The 15,690-nt window shown below is 58.0% G+C and overlaps 2 protein-coding genes across 3 annotated transcripts; one reads left to right on the forward strand and one right to left on the reverse strand.

Annotated features, from left to right (window-relative positions):
* Positions 1-6,109: 6,109 nt before the first annotated feature.
* On the reverse strand, positions 6,110-8,585 carry SIGMAR1 (sigma non-opioid intracellular receptor 1). Its single transcript, XM_057413633.1, has 4 exons — positions 8,384-8,585; positions 7,462-7,662; positions 6,860-6,952; positions 6,110-6,573 (listed from the first exon to the last, which is right to left on the reverse strand). The coding sequence occupies exons 1-4, from the start codon at positions 8,535-8,537 to the stop codon at positions 6,347-6,349; spliced, it is 675 nt and encodes a 224-aa protein (XP_057269616.1). The 5' UTR covers positions 8,538-8,585; the 3' UTR covers positions 6,110-6,346.
* A 149-nt stretch (positions 8,586-8,734) lies between these two features.
* Positions 8,735-12,167, forward strand: GALT (galactose-1-phosphate uridylyltransferase). Of its 2 annotated transcripts, XM_057413631.1 has the most exons (11): positions 8,735-8,801; positions 9,027-9,196; positions 9,274-9,349; positions 9,481-9,529; positions 9,749-9,878; positions 10,122-10,178; positions 10,471-10,593; positions 10,722-10,854; positions 11,295-11,378; positions 11,465-11,619; positions 11,718-12,167. In XM_057413631.1, the coding sequence occupies exons 1-11, from the start codon at positions 8,735-8,737 to the stop codon at positions 11,781-11,783; spliced, it is 1,110 nt and encodes a 369-aa protein (XP_057269614.1). In that variant the 3' UTR covers positions 11,784-12,167. The 2 variants fall into 2 exon arrangements, with proteins under 2 accessions (XP_057269614.1, XP_057269615.1); XM_057413632.1 differs by lacking the exon at positions 9,027-9,196 and having other exon boundaries at positions 8,767-8,801.
* The last annotated feature ends 3,523 nt before the right edge of the window (positions 12,168-15,690 follow it).

A 15,690-nucleotide genomic window follows, 5' to 3' on the forward strand; every position in this document is an offset into this window, starting at 1 on the left:
ACGCAGGCAGCAACACCCCTCCCCGCTCCCATTTGCTAGCGCACGTCAAGGGAGTCATCCGGGGAGGGCCGGGCTTGCGGCAGCCCCGCGGGATCGCCTCGGGGACTGGTCTGCTGAGAGCCGGGTCGGGCAGCCCTGACCGGGTCCGCGGGAGGGGAAGGGGCCGGGGGTGCAGGGGGCTGGGTGGAAGCGGTTTGTGTATGCGAGAGAGTTCATAGTGGGGTGTTCAGAGGTGAATATGAGTATATACTGGGAGAGCGGAGAGCATAGGGGGGTGTGCGGGGTATACATGTATGCATGGGGAGAGGGAAGTGCATAGGGAGTGTGTAGGGTGTCCAGGGGTGCATGCATGTATGTATGGGGAGAGAGGATTGTGTAGGGGCTTGTGCAAGGGGTCTGTAATTGTGTCTCTAAGAGCTGAACCCATTGCACGCATACACAGAGGGTTTATGTGTGGATACCTGTGAGTGCTGGGAGAAAACAGTGCAGTGTGTGTTTGTGCAGTCAGTAGGTGCTTGCATAGGTGAATGTGTGCACATTGGGCAGCCCAGCATCCACCACGTGCATGTGTGCAGGCTGTCTGGGCTTGCATGTGTCCATGTGCGCTGGGAGAGGTGAATGTAATACATGTGTGTCTGAAGGGGAATCTGTGCACATGCACCAGGAGCGTGCACTGCTTTTGTGTCTGTACATGCTGTGTATGTGTCCAAGTATCTTTGGAGGCATCCTTCCCCCCAAAGGGCTGCTTCATGGTCACCTTTCCCGAGTACCAAGTGATGGGACAAGAGGAAATGGCCTCAAGCTGTGCTAGGGGAGGTTTAGACTGGGTATTAGGAGCAATTTCTTCACCGAGAGGGTGCTTTGGCATTAGAACAGGCTGTCCAGGGCAGTGGTGGGGTCACTGTCTCTGAAAGTGTTCACTAAAGGTGTAGATGGGTGACATGGTTTAGTGGTGGACTTGACAGTGCTGAGGTGACAGTTGGGCTTCATGATCTTAAAGGCCTTTTCCAGATTAGTTGATTCTATAATTCTATGATCTGTACAGCTACGTGCATTGTCAGAGGGGCCAAATGCGTGCAGTGTGTGCGTGTGCATGTATGCATGTTGTTGGGGACAGCAATAAGTGCTTGTACGAGTACATAGATCATGGCAGCACACCCCATGCTGGGGCTTCCGAGGGGTCCTCCTGAGGGGTGCTGTGTGTGACGGTACCTTGGTTGGGGTCAGTGCAAAAAAAAACAGGATCCCAGAGCCCTGGCCCCTGCCTGGCATGGGCAGGAAGAGGCCATGCATCTCCTCTGGCACTGGAGGTGCTAAGTGCTGCTGGCTTGCCCTTGCAGCAGGGTAAACTGAGGCACCAGGTACCATCAAGCATGCCTCCAGACATCAGATGAGGGTGTAAGCTGGGATGAACATGGGATGAGCCTGACCACTGATGCACCCACAGCACCTCACGGCCCCAGGAGGGCCAAAGCCCCTGGGGAAGCACAGGGCTTTAGCCACAGTCACATCCCCGTGATGTCCCCACACTCCGTCTCCACCTGCCTGCCTCCCAATTTTCTCCTGACCCCTTTTTCTATGCAGGCAACTTTGGCAGAAGGTAAAGGAGGTGCCTGTTCTTCCCTGGGCTTTTTATGCGAGTGCAGCTGCAGGACTTGCATAGATCCCTGTGGATGAGCATCATCATCATCATCATCCTGCAACACTGGGACACAAGGGACAGAAGCTTTAGCCCTTTCCCACCATCAGCTTGACACCAAGACCTCACACTGCTGCACTGGTGTTAGAGGCATGGGGTGATAGAGGCTTTGGGTGCCAAGAGCTGCTGGCTCTGTCCCCACTGGGACTACCTGCATGCTGGAGGGGCAGCTGGTGTGAGCTGAGTCCTTCGTTTTCCTTGGGACATCTTGTGGAAACAGCCACTGGCCACAGCTATGGCAGGAGCTGGCTTTGCTCTTGGGCTCCACAGCCCGGGATGAGCCTCTGCCCCATTCACTGCACCCCTCTGTGGGGAAAGGTCATGGCTTTTGAGCATCTGTGGAGAAGCTGCCCCTCATCCTGCCATGGTGCCGGTGACTCCCGGGGCTCCTTGAGCTCATGGCAATGCAGCAGCACCAGGCATGGAGCAGCATCCTCGCCAGAGAGGCTCTTGTGGAAAAATGAGCCTCCTTCCCGGGACTCAATGCAGCTCCCGGCCCCGCGGGGCCCCCGGGCTCTGTTTATCTTTGCGCAGGAGATAAATTAGCTGTCAGCCATCCCATTTCGGGGCTGGGCAGCTGTAGTTCGCACTGGCCCATCTCGTTTAGGCAGGGCTAAGGCCCTCCCAGTGCTTGCCAGCCCCTCTGAGCATGTTTATTGGTGGCTGGACAACGTTCCTGCTGTGTTGCCCCTGGGAAGACAGGACCTGGCCCTGTTTCAGAGGACCAGCTGCTCCCCGGGTCCCTGGGATTTTCCCAGGGGATCCCATCACACATGGGTCCAGTGTTGCTGTGTTGCACCTCAGGGTGCTGGCATCCTCTTCTGTGCCCCATCCGTTGCATAATGGGTTGAGAAGGGAGCTGGGGCTGGAGGCTGAGCAGGTTGAGTCAGGTGCGGTGATGGCGATGGGACTTCTCCATGGCCCAGCAGGAGCCCAGGCATCTGGGGGATCTCCACTTCTCCAAGGCAGAGGGGTTGGGGTGCTTGGATCAATGTGGAGGATGTGGCTGGGCTGGCTAGTGACAGCACTGGGGCCTGCATAGGGTGCAGTCTGTCCCATTGCCCTGTGCATGGCCACCAAGGGAGCTGGCCCTGCTGGACCAGCATGACTTGCTTCCTCCCTAGAGCCTCCAGAGTGACAACAGTGGCTCTGGGGCTCTGGATGTGTGCGATGAAGTGTGTCCATGCTCAGCCTCTACCTTGGGCAGCAAGCAGGACCGTCTGTGTTCTCTCCACTCTCTGCTCAGCATCTTTGCACCACTGTGGTCTGGTGATGCTCCTGGCTGGAAAGAAAGAGAAATCCCCCAAATGGCTATCAATGGCTGTGGTGGAGACGGCACAGATAGATACTGGAGGCACAGACAGGCACAGCAGACAGCGGAGCAGAGTGAGAGATACTAGGAGCAGAGAGATACTGCAGGAGGGATTGGGAGATAGATCCTGTGGGCTGATCAATACCCACTGCAAGTAGAGGGACAGCAAGATAGAGTGAGCTGCAGGAGGAAAGTGTTTGCTGGGCAGTGATGTGCATTTGTCCTGGTGATGGCTCCAGGGAGATGCCACTCATGGTCACTTCAGCTGTGGCTGGGACAGAGGTGGACCCATGGTGCAGGTGCCTGTGGCGATATCTCTACCCATCTGCAGCCACCCGCAGGGGGTGGTATCCACTGAGATGCCCTGGGGTCACACCTGGGTGCCAAAGGGCGTGTTATCTCCCACCATCCTGGTCACATCCTCTAGTCCAGCAGGGATGCTCCTGCCATATGTGGGCATCTTGGAGGGTGCTGGGTACCTGTGTGTCAACAGCAGGGAGCTGGGTCAGTCCAGCATGGATGAGGTGGAATGGGGAGAAAGGGCCAGAGATAGCAAAAGCCTGCTGTGTTAAGGACCCATTTCTCTGCTAGTCAGTGGGCTGTCTTATGTGATCCTTTACAAGCTGCAACCCTGAAGGGAAAGGCTGCTTTTGGGGACCTTTGGTTACCTGTCACTGTCCCTGCTTGGTGCTGGGATGGGGACAACCCCTCCTGCTGCAGCAAAGCAGCTGGGACTCCTGCATCCCAGCCCAGCTTCATCCCGGTGGCACTTGCCAGAGCCACCCCATGCCAGCTGGTTTCTCTGCTGTGCACCTCCCAGCTTAGCTGGGGATGGTGAGGTACCCCTGGAGAAGCCCTCTGCCTGGACAGCTGCCCTCACAGCCAGGCTGGGGGGGATCCCCCACCCGTGATGGAGTTATTGACACGGGCGCTACAGAAAACACTGCTGAGATTGTTCACACTAATGTTATTTAGCAGCAATATTTCCGTAATAAAAGAAATCAATGGGCAAGAGAAAAGACCTGTCCAGACCTTTGATTTTCTCATTTTAATGGCATACTTATTTACTCCCACCAGCGTGCCCATCGGATTTTCATTACGCGGCCTTCGCTGTAAGTGGAGCAGTATTGATACGAGCTGCTGAGTTAGCTCCTTCCCGTGTGGGCCAGCACGGGATTGCTCGTGTTCCTCGACTGTGCCCTGCTAAACCCCAGGGAATGGGCATGGCATGGGGCCAGGTGTCCTTGCAGCCCACGGGAACACACACACGTGTGCACATGGAGCCTGCCCAAACGCATGTGTGCACATGCGGTCTGCTCATGGGGACACACGCACACACACGTATGTCCTTACGGTCTGTACTCTGTGGGCCCTGTGCATACATGTGTGCACTCACTTGTATCACCTGCATGGGCACACGACTGTTCTGCCCACACACATGTGCATACACAATTGTCCTACACGCTTGTGTCCAAGCATTCACACACGTGCAATTGATCTGACTGTATGGACAGATGCCTAATTCTTCTACCTAGGTACACACATGTGCAATCCCCGCCTGTTCCATCTATATGCATAACACACATGTGCATGCCCAATACACATGCACACATGTGCAAGTGTGACCTGTCTGCATGTACGCGCGCATACACGCACACACACACAGCCAGTGTGTTTTCCTCACGTGCACCCCTCATGCTGGGAGGTGGTGAACCCATGTAGGTGTCTATGTACACTTCCTGGAACCGCCAACCTGTCAAATGTGGCTCCATCCGTCCCTACGGCCACATGGCCAGTACTGGAGCAGGATGGAACCCCCCTACTCTCGGGTCCCCCATGGAAGCAGAGGCCTGGCAACCTTGCAGGCTTTTGATCCCCAGCAATTACAGTGGAGAGAGGAGTAACAGCACCATCTCCTGCCGGTCTCTGGGAGCAGAGATGGGGCTGATACTGCCCAACACCATACCCCCAGCTCCCAGGACCCCAGGTGGGATGCTGATGGCTTCCCCAGGCACACCCAGCAGGACCCCTGTTGAGCTGAGAGCTGGCTGCCATTCCCCATGGCAGGGGCTCAGCATGCTCCACAGACTCTCTCAGGGACCCAAGCAATTGGGATGAACAGTTTTATTACCGATACTTCTTTCCGGGTGGCAAATTAAATGTAGCCCATGTGCAGGGCTGCAAGTCAGCAGGACAGGGACAGTCTGGGGAGCAGGAAGAGACATGCTACAGGACTGGTGGCCAGAGACACACATGTGTTTGGCAACAGCATGGAGGTGAAAGCCCTCCACCAAGCAGTGAACCCACACAGGTCTGGCTGCAGGGCTGCAATCAGGGTCTGCAGACAGGCTTGGTCAGGGCCTGCAGAGTTCCCTTGGCTGGGACCCCACAACAGCAGCCAACAGGGGTGGCTGTCCCCAGAGAAGGTCTCACAAACAGGGGAAGCGTTTTGAGGGGCAAAATCCTATCCTGAGCAACGACAGGTTTGGGCACATGCAGACACTAGGTATGTGCATAGCCCTGAGGCCACACAGAACGGGCTCTCCATTAAGGCGACAGACGGTGGCTTTCCACCTTGGAAGGGGACTGCAGGGAGGGGACTATGGGGAGGGGACTATGGGAAGGGGACCCCCTTCCAGCTCTGGCTATCCCCTGGGACAGGTAACACACAGAAGCCCAGGAGAGACCTCCAGCACAGAGGCTGGGCATCCCCCCATTGCTGAAGGGTCTCCGTGCAGATCCTGCCCCTTGCCAGAGTGACACTGTGTGCTGCCAACCTACATCAGCAGGGATGGAGCCATGGGGGATGCTGCCAGCTGAACACAGCATCCTGTGCTGCCCGCAGCCCTGGCACACTGCCAGGGAGATGGGAACTTCTCAGCTGACCTTTACAATGGGTGCTCTGGATCAGAGGGCGCACCCTGCCCTGAGGGTGGCATCCTCCTGCTGATGTCTCAGGAGCAGCAACAGCTCCAGCCCCTCTCCTGCTGCATGCCGGGGGCACACAGGGGTGTTTGTATCCCACAAGGCCACTCCAGCTGGAAGAGATGGAAAAGCAGGACACGGCTCCAACTGAAAGGAGGGGAAGAGGTGGGTAGTGAAGAGAACTGGCGGTCTGTATTGCTGTGACCACCACAGTCCCTCTGTCCTGGCACCCAGCTGGCCCACGGGGAACAACAGAGCAATGTAGGGAAGGCACGGGGGGGGGTCTCCTGCTGCCTCTGCTAGAGCCTGGGCTCAGGGAGGAAGAGGAGGAGGAGAGTAAGGTTGGGAGGAGAGGAAGGTTGGGAGGAGAGGAGCCAGCTGTGCACAGCAGGGCGCCCCGGCAGCTGAGCTCAGCAGCCCATGGTGCTGAAGAAGGCACTGGCTTCCAGGAGCAGGCCCTTGGCGTAGACACGCAGGGTGTAGAAGAGGGTGACGAAGTCCTGAGTGCTGAAGAGGGTGTCAGCCAGGGCGAAGGCGAGCGTGGAGGGGATGAAGCCCCGGCCATACTCCACCATCCAGGTGCCTGCGCTCCACTGCACCGACGTGGCCTCTCCTGCCTGGTGCACGATGGTGTCTCCTGCCAACACACAAAACCAGCACGGCTCCCAGCAGCTCCTCTGCATCATGCCCAAAGAGGAGATGTCTCGGATCACGACCTGCAGGGCCGAGCACCCCAACCTCTCCCCAGTCTTGCTCACTTTTCTCTTACTGGCACTCACTGAGATGCTAGGATGTGCCTCTGGGGACACAAACTGCCCCATCCTGAGCTCTTGGCTTATGTCAGCTGGAAGGAAGAGGCTCAGTGACAGTGGAGTGGCTGTTCCCCAGGATGTGGATGCTGCTCAGAGAGCTGCTGCACTTACCTGGATAGTAGATCTCACTTCTGGTGGTCCCCTCCTTCCACTGCCGAAAGGTCCCCGAGATGACAGTGTCAGAGATATCTGCCCAGTACCGACCTGCAGGAAGACAGACAGCACTGGCTCAGTGCATCCATGCCTGGGACAGCTTCGGAGTCCAGGGCTGAACTACAGAGCAGCCCTCCAGGGGGAAGGATGCCCAGGGCCTTGACTCAGTGAGGAGTACAGCTGGGTCTGGTACTCAGGCTGCTTGTCTGACTGGTCACATATCATGAGCCCAGGCTGTTTGCTGTCCTTAAGCCCCATCATTTCCAGTGTCTGGCGTTTCCTCCCTGCTGAAGTGCTGGGAGATGCAATGCCTGCCACTGCTTGCCAGCTGGATGCGGAGAGTCCTGGCCAGCCGGCACGGCATGTACAGGGACCTGCACGTGCTGCAGGACACCAGGGGGGATGGTCTCCATGTAAAGAGTGTTTTCCAGCATCCACACCCCATAAATGGACCAGTGGGCTCCATGCACTGGGTACCCCACGGCCAAGGCAGATGTATGTGAGTAAGTGGAGAGAGCTCAGAGAAGGCCGTTGCCCACCAGCCCTGTCCCCCTGCTTACCTGAGTGGCCCCCAGTGTCAACAGCCGTCCCGAAGAGCAGCACATACTCAGTGAGCGAGGCGTGCAGGAGACACATGGAGCCCATCCACCCACCCGCGTTCACAAACACCCACTGCAAGTCCTCGTCTGGCAGGATGTGGCCCGGGTGCTTCTTCCGTAGCTCCACAATGATCCTTGAGAAAGCCAGCTCGTGGTCCAGCCCTGCAGCACCCAGGGTCACCGTGAGTCCCTGGCACAGAGTTCTACCAGAACCCCTCCTCTACCAGAACCCCCCTTCACTCCCCTCCGGAGCCACAGGGTCCCAACACATCCTTGGAGAGGTCTGCCTAAGGGAAGACATCTCTCTCCAACTTTCATCCCCTGTGGCTGCTCCCCAGACGGTGATGGAGGACATGCAGTCCAAAGCACTCCAGTCCTATGGCCCACCCCAGGTGCTTGGCAACATGGGGAACCCAAGCAAGGTGACGGTGGCCCTGCCCTGGTGACATGCAGCCCCACCGCTGCCACTGTACATCTTGTGTCCTACGGGGGGAGCCCTCCCCTCCTAGTTGGAGATCGGTCCTGCCCCCGACCTGCCCCAGCACCGAGAGCCGCTTTACCCGCGATCCCGCCCTATCCGGGCTGGGCGATGCTGCGAACCTTCAGTCCTATTCCCCCATCCCGCTCTCCGTCCCTGTGCCCCGGTACTGATTCCTTCCCAATACCCATGCTGCTGCCCCACTCCCAGCCTCCCGGCCCCTCTCCGACCCCGGTCCCATCCCCGCCATGATCCCAGTCCCCCTGCACCGGAACCTCCTCGATCGCCGTCCCCGCTACCGCTCCCTTCCCCAGCGCCGCCACGTTCCCCCGCACTCCCGCTCCCATCCCCGCTCCCCGTCACCCCCTCCACGGCCGATGGGCCCCGTCGAGGGGCGGCGCGTACCAGCGTGGTGCCGTGCGAGCTGTGCGATCTCGGCCGGGGTGAACTCGTACCGCTTGGAGGCCAACCAGCCCCGCAGCCCCTGCAGCACCAGCGCCAGCGCGCCCAGCGCCAGCCCGGCCCGCAGCGCCCGCCGCCCCGCCACCGCCACCACCATGCTGCCCGCCCCGCTCCGCTCCGCCCCGCCGGCACCGGGACGGGCACCGGTACCGCCCCCACCGCCGACACGCCATGGCCGGCCACCAGCAGCCCTGCGCCGGCGCGGCGGGGCGGAGCGGAGCGGGGCCGATGCGGAGGGAAGGGGCCGGTGCCGAGGGGCGGTGCTGCCGTCGGGGCTTCCGGGAGCGCTGGGGCATGGAGCCGTCGTCGTCGGGGGAGGAGGAGGAGAAGGAGAAGGGGGGCGGCAGCTTCTGTGCCAGCGGTACGGCCGGGGCTGGCGCCTCCGGACCCCCAGCGCATCCCCGGGGAGGCGGGGCTGCGGGGACCCTCCCTGCCCGGGGGGGGCAGCGGGGACCCCCCCCGGACTGGGGGGGGGGGGGGGGGGAGAAGGGGGTGAAGCCGATGGGGCATAAGGCGGGGTGCAGACCCTCTTGCTGGGGGGCATGGTGGGGTCCTTCCCTGACGCCCCACTGTTGTCTCCCCGCAGAGCACCAGCACGCTCGTTACAACCCCCTGCGGGATGACTGGGTGCTGGTATCGGCACACCGGGTGAAGCGGCCGTGGCAGGGGCAGCTGGAGAAGCCGCCCCCCGAGGATGTGCCCCGCTGGGACCCCAACAACCCTCTCTGCCCCGGGGCGACGCGGGCCAATGGCGAGGTACCACCAAGGACCCAGGGCATCCGGGCTCCCCCCACTGCCCTGGCCCCTTCTAATCCCATCTCTTGCCCTGGCAGGTGAACCCCCAGTATGAGGGCACTTTCGTATTCCCAAATGACTTCCCAGCCCTACAGCCTGATTCTCCAGAGCCTGGTAAATTCTGGGGGGAGAGCAGGTTGATGGGGACTCCCAGGCTGAGATCCTTGGGGGGCTGTGGGGTGGCCTGGAGGGACATGGGTGCTCCTTCAGCATCTTCTCCTTCCTCGCTCTCTGTCCTTCCCCAGGTGACAGTGATCATCCCTTGTTTCGAGCTGCAGCAGCCCGGGGGGTGTGGTAAGTACATCCATGGCTCTGAGGGGTCCGGTCCGTGATGTCAGCCAGGATCAATGGGTTGAAGCTGTAGTGAGCCTCCTCCCCTCCTTGCTCTGCCTGTTCTTCACACACCTGCATTTTGGGGATCTCATCCCTGTCCCTGGTTCCACTGCACCCAACAGGACTGTGGGGGTCCCCAGAGATGCCCCACAGTCCCAGCCATGTGTGTTTCCTCTGCAGCAAGGTGATGTGCTTCCACCCCTGGTCGGACCTGACGCTGCCTCTCATGTCCGTGGCAGAGATCCGGGCTGTCATCGATGCATGGGCAGAGCTGGCGGCCGAGCTGGGTGCCTCCTACCCCTGGGTCCAGGTCCGGGGCTGGTGGGGGCTGCCCTTCTCTCCCTGCCCTGGGGGGCTTGGGTGGAGGCAGGGGGCCAGCAATAGGTGCTCTGGCAGTATTTGAGGTTGGGACAATCCCTGTCCCTGCCTTGTGCCCCTTTGAGCCTTTTGGATGGATGTGAGGCTCTGCTCTCCTTTGGGATGCTCTCCTGGTGTGAAGGGACACTATGGACCCTGGGGCTGGAACCTGCTGGCTGCACCTCTTCTTCCACAGATCTTCGAGAACAAGGGAGCGATGATGGGGTGCTCCAACCCTCACCCCCACTGCCAGGTGAGGCTGTCCCACCCTCACCTGCCTTAACTGCGAGTTCCTGCGGGCCACCCTACAATAAACCAAAGGACAAGATGTGAACGAGAATCCCCCTGCGCTGGTCCCAGGGCTTTTTGCAGAAGGATACCCTCATACCTGTCCTAACACCTTCCCTCCTTGTGACTGTCCCTTGTGGTACCACATGTCAGACTCTCCACCTGGTGGCAGCACGGGACCTGCAGATGGGCAGCGTGTCTGGGGCACCCCTGTAAATGCAGGGTGCAGGTAACCTCTCCCCCCATGTCCCCTCCAGGTATGGGCCAGCAGCTTCCTCCCGAACGAGGCGTGCCTGGAGGACCGGACCCAGCAGCAGCACCTGAGCCAGCACGGTGTGCCCATGCTGCTGGAGTACGCTGAGCAGGAGGCTCGTCGGAAGGTGAGGATGTGCCTGTTGTCAGTATCCCTTCCCTGGGAGCTGGATACGTGCTGGAGTGGGACCCTGGGAGCGCCCATCCCCGGGGCTTTGGAGCTGCCTGTGTCCCCATGGAGCGCCATGTCCTGCAGGAGCGGCTGGTGGTGGAGAACAGGGACTGGCTGGTGGTAGTGCCGTACTGGGCTACCTGGCCCTACCAGACCCTGCTGCTGCCACGTCGCCACGTCTGCCGCCTCCAGGACCTCCACGAGGGAGAGAGGGACAGTGAGTGGTTCTTATCCCCTATTCTATGTCCTCTGGGATTGGCCTTCATTAGGAGGCAGCTCTTTGGGTCCATGGACCCTCTAGCTGCTGGGCTTGGCTTGGGGGGCAGAACTGGCACCCCCATCTTGCTAGGATAAGAGCTGGATTTCCAGGTGCAGCCAGTACTGGTGGAGGGACTAGTTTCCTGTTTGGGGTGATGAAGCACATGGTGCTCCATACTTCTGGGGCAGTGGCTGTTGAGGAATGGGGACTCCCACCATGTTGCTTGGGTTGTCTGCATGGGGGGAGAGGGGAGGAACTGCCAAGTGCATCCCTTTCTCTTGGCACCAATGTTCACTATGGCGAGGGGTGCCGAGGTTGACCCCCTCCAGCCTGGTGTGCTGTCTGCCCTGAGAGGGGGCTGGCCAGCTTTGGTTCTGATTCCCCAGCACTCGTTGCAGGCCTGGCCTCCATCATGAAGAGGCTGCTCATCAAGTACGACAACCTCTTTGAAGTCTCCTTCCCCTACTCTATGGGCTGGCACGGTGAGTGACATGGCTGGGGACCCCCACAATCCTCTTACCCACGGGGCTTATCCATGGGGCTCATGAAGTGGCTGCACCCCTGCCAGGAGCTCCCACAGGTCCCTACCTGGAGGAGGACTGCAGGCACTGGCAGCTCCATGCCCACTACTATCCCCCTCTGCTCCGCTCTGCCACTGTCCGCAAGTTCATGGTGGGCTATGAGATGCTGGCACAGGCGCAGCGGGATCTCACCCCGGAGCAGGTGAGCAGAGCTCGGGGGGATTGTGGGGAATGGGGGGTCCTGTGATAGGGCCATCCTCAGGACCGGCTGCTGGTTGTCCCTTGTGCCGTGTCCCACAGGCAGCTGAGCGCCTGAGGAGCCTCCCCGAGGTGCACTACAAGCAAAGGGCTGAGGAGAGGTCATGATGGGGAGCAGCAGAGCCAGCCCTTGCTGTGCTTGATGAGGCCAGGAGGAGGAATCAGCTGAGGATGGTGAGAGTTGAGGCCTGGCAACTTGTATCACTTGTGAGCCCTCTGATCTCGAGCTTCTCCTGAGCTTTGTCATGGCTTGTCCCCACTTAGGGACTGGTTTTGCCTGTTGGGATGCTCCAGTCCTAATCTTGTGGCATCATCACACAGGTGGTGCTGTTCTGTCTCTTTCCCTATCTCTTCTGCCTCCACAGCATGCTCCTACTACCCCTAAAGGTCTTACCCTCTTTACTATTCCAGTCTTACTGGTGGGACTGGGAGTGCTACCTATCTGTGGAGGAGCACAGATCTTCCTAGTCAATAAAACCTGGAAGCAAAGTGCCTCTGCCTGTGCCCTCGTGGCTCTTGGCCTTAGGTGGGAGGTTTGGGGGTCTCTGGAAGGGACCGCAAGTGCTGGGGGGGAGTAACACTGGGGCTGCAGGGGATGTGCTGGCAGCCCCATGCTACTTGCTGCTGTCCTTATCTCTGCGTTGCCTCCTCTTCCTCCCTGGGGGGAGCTCTCAGCCTGTCTCTGAGCGCTGCGGGCTTGGGTGGAGTGGGAAGCAGGGGAGTACTGATGCTGCCCAAGGCTTAACCAGCTTCTGGAGAGGGCTGAGGCCTGGCAAACTTGCTGCATGGATGCTTCTGGAGAGAATACTTGGCTCCAGAGCTGCTCCTCTTCCTCCTCTCTGCCTGAGGCTGCCGGGGTTCAGCCCTTGTCCTGCCTGCTGCAGGTTCTGTGGCTGCTGTGCAGGGCTGTGGGGATGCCCACCAGTGGTGTGGGACAGCAGCAGCCTCATCCCTTGACTGAGCTGAGAGATGCTGCAGCCAGCTCTGTGCTGTCCCCCACTGTGGCCCCTTCCCCTAGGGAAGCCCCAGGACTGTCCTGGGGTAGGTCCTGGACAGTGATGCCCCACAGCTGATGTGGGGGGATGCACAGTGCCATTTGCCATCGTTTTCTTTGCAGAAATAATCTTTTATTTGTCACTAAAGAGCCATTCTCATAACTCTTTAATGAGGCCTTGTCAAATCTGTGAGTGGGCTCCTGGGGGGTGGAAGTACCTTGCAAAGAGAGAAATGCTTTCCGCCTACCTACAAGATGACCATTTTTGGCAAGGGCTGTGCCCCCCCTTGCCCTGTCTGTGCATCCCTACACATTTCCCCATCCCTACACATGGGGCTGGGGCAGAAAAAAGGGCTGGGCCAGTGTGGGGGTCAGAGCCAGGCTGGATGTGTCCTTCCTGCATGCTGGCCCCATCCTCTTTCCCAGTCACCCCATCCCAGAGCCCATAAGCCATCTCACCACTCAGCCTCCCCACATGCCCAAGGGGTTTGGGGAGGGGATGGTGGGTTTTGGTGAGACCCTTGATCTTGGAGCCATCACTGTACACAACATACCCCCTGCATAGCATGGTGGGGTGCCCAGCTCAGAGTCAGGGCTCTTGCAAACCGTTTTCTTCCCTCCTGCTATAAGCAGAGTCTGTCTGGGCTCTGCAGCCATCCCCATCACCGCTCTCAGCCTTTCTCATCACAACAAGTGCCTTCACTCCAACCTCCGAACTTCCGCGCTTTTCCCCAGGGCCCTGGAAAAGTGGCAACGAATTGACTTAAATGTGTGAATCCAGATTGGGATAATTAGCCGCTGAACCAGTTGTAACGATGCTAGTCATCTCCTTCCATGCACAGTTAGCTGTGATTTAATAGCCCACCGGCTCTGAGCCTTGGCTGCATTGCGTTGGCCCGGGGCCGTAAATGAAACTCGCAGTAAGTCAAGCGGTATTAAACTTTACAGTCGCCGTCTTTTAAAAACGAGACTCTCTCTCTCTAATAAATCAGAGCAAGTGGGATTGTAAATATCGAGGCAGGATCCATATTGCTTAATTAAACAGCTCCTAATGAACAGCCTGTTTGTTGTGTTGTGATTTAGGATGGAGGCTGGGGATGCGGTGCGTGCCGAGGAGCGCTGGTACTGATGCTGGGATGCTCTCCCCAGCAGGTAGCGGCTGCTGGAGTTTAGCTGATGCTAAAATAGATCAGAGGTGGACTGAGAATTAATTACCTCTTTTATTTTTTGATAAAAATTAGATTTACCGCTCCCAGATGTTGCTCCTGACTTGGCAGCATCAAAGGGAAACTGAGGCCTGTTGGGATGTGCCTTGATGTTTAACTTTTGCCTGGGAGCTGTTGGAAATCCCAGGAAAAGTGTCCCTGCAATGGGATCACCCTCGTTCTGAGCTCCAGTTCCCCAGCATCAGGGTGAATACATCCTTCACACTCCATGTCCTGAGCTGTTTTGAGAGGATGAGCAGAACAGGCAATGAGGGGAGTGAGAGGAGCTGCGTTGAAGCTTAAGTGTGGAATTACTACATTAAAGATGCCCTGAGATCCAGTGGAGGCGTTTGCTCCCTCTGTGGTGTGTTAATAGGGCTGTGAGTGATTAGCAAAGGGCTGTGGTGCTTCTGCTCCAGGCTGGCACGTCCTGTGCTCCTCAAGGAGCCAGTGATAAGCCCAGTGGGAGATGAGGAGATGTACAGATGCCTTAAGGGAGATGGCCAGGATTTTAGCCTTATTTCCATCCTTTTTTTCTGATGCCACTGAAACAAATGGGTCAATCTTCCAAGGGATGTGGTTTTCCCAGAGTTGCTGGGGCTTTGTCTCAAGTGAGACAAACCAGTATGCTTGACTGTGTTGTAGCAGTGCCTGTCTCCATAACTGCCCCTGTCCTGAATGCCTGGGAGACCCAGGGCATCTCCAGCTCTTACACGGACTTCTTCTGCAGCCATTGCCAAGTCCTGGGATGCTACTCTGGGATGCTGCCCTGTTGCACAGAGACTGTTGGTGTGAGTACCATCATTACTGGTGGTACTCAGTGATGGAGGGTAACTGCTGGAGGTGCGTTCATCACCTTTGATAATGTGTCCATGTCCTAGGCAGCTTACAATGGCTGCAAAGCTGCACACAGACCTGCTGCAGATCCCGAGTCCCCAGTCCTGCCCACCCCTCTTCCTCTCTTCCCTGCCTCTCAGTGCAGGTGAGACAATAAATATTGAGCAAAGGAAGTTAATCTGTGACCAGAGTGTTTTAATCAGGAAAAAAAAGTTATTAGTGCAGGCCTGCTGGCTCCTGCCAAACTGCAGTTTTACTGTCCCTCCTGGTACTGGGTTTACGGTGTCATTTCATTCCAGTTTTACTGTTGTTTTTGCCCTTATCGTTGAGTTTCTCCTTGCTTGCTGCTGCCTTTAACTGAATGGGGCTTTTAGGAATGTAATAAGGAAGAAATCAGTAAATTTTTAGGGAGGGAGAGGAGAAGGAAGGGAGGAAGCAAGTGAAGGAGGCGGGGATGAAGGGTGGATGAAAAGGAAGGAAGAAATGGAGGAAGAGAGGGAGGAAGGAGGAGAAGGAGGGAAGCAGGGAGGGAGGGATGGCTGAATCCCTCCTGTTTCTATCTAAAAAGACAGCATCAGGCACTGAACATGAAAACAATTAGAAATGTTAAGCAGATGCTAAACACCCCGGTGCCCTGCAGCAGACGGCTCCATGCTGCGGGGAGATCTGCTATGCCATGAGAATGAGAAACAAAACCCAAACCCCTTCTAGTTCTTGGCTTAGACAGACACACAGGAGCATGGGAGCAGATCCTTGGGCAGCAAACAGCACCCAGCTTGTCCTGGGCTGCTCAGAGCATCTCCTCAGGGCTTGGCAGCTGCTTTGGAAGGGGCTTTCCAAAAGGCTGAGACCAGCAGGAAGCAATTTTGGAGGTGACTTACCCATGCCTCAGCCAGCTGCTGTTTTTTCCCTCTGCTGATGGTCACTGAGACCTCCCTGCAAGGCATTTTCAGAGCTCTCGGGACCATGTTTCGTGGGA

Source organism: Pezoporus wallicus, unplaced genomic scaffold (genome assembly GCF_028554395.1).
Source record: "Pezoporus wallicus isolate ANWC-B61680 ecotype Strahan unplaced genomic scaffold, APGP_CSIRO_Pwel_v1 contig_8776, whole genome shotgun sequence".
Taxonomy (NCBI): domain Eukaryota; kingdom Metazoa; phylum Chordata; class Aves; order Psittaciformes; family Psittacidae; genus Pezoporus; species Pezoporus wallicus.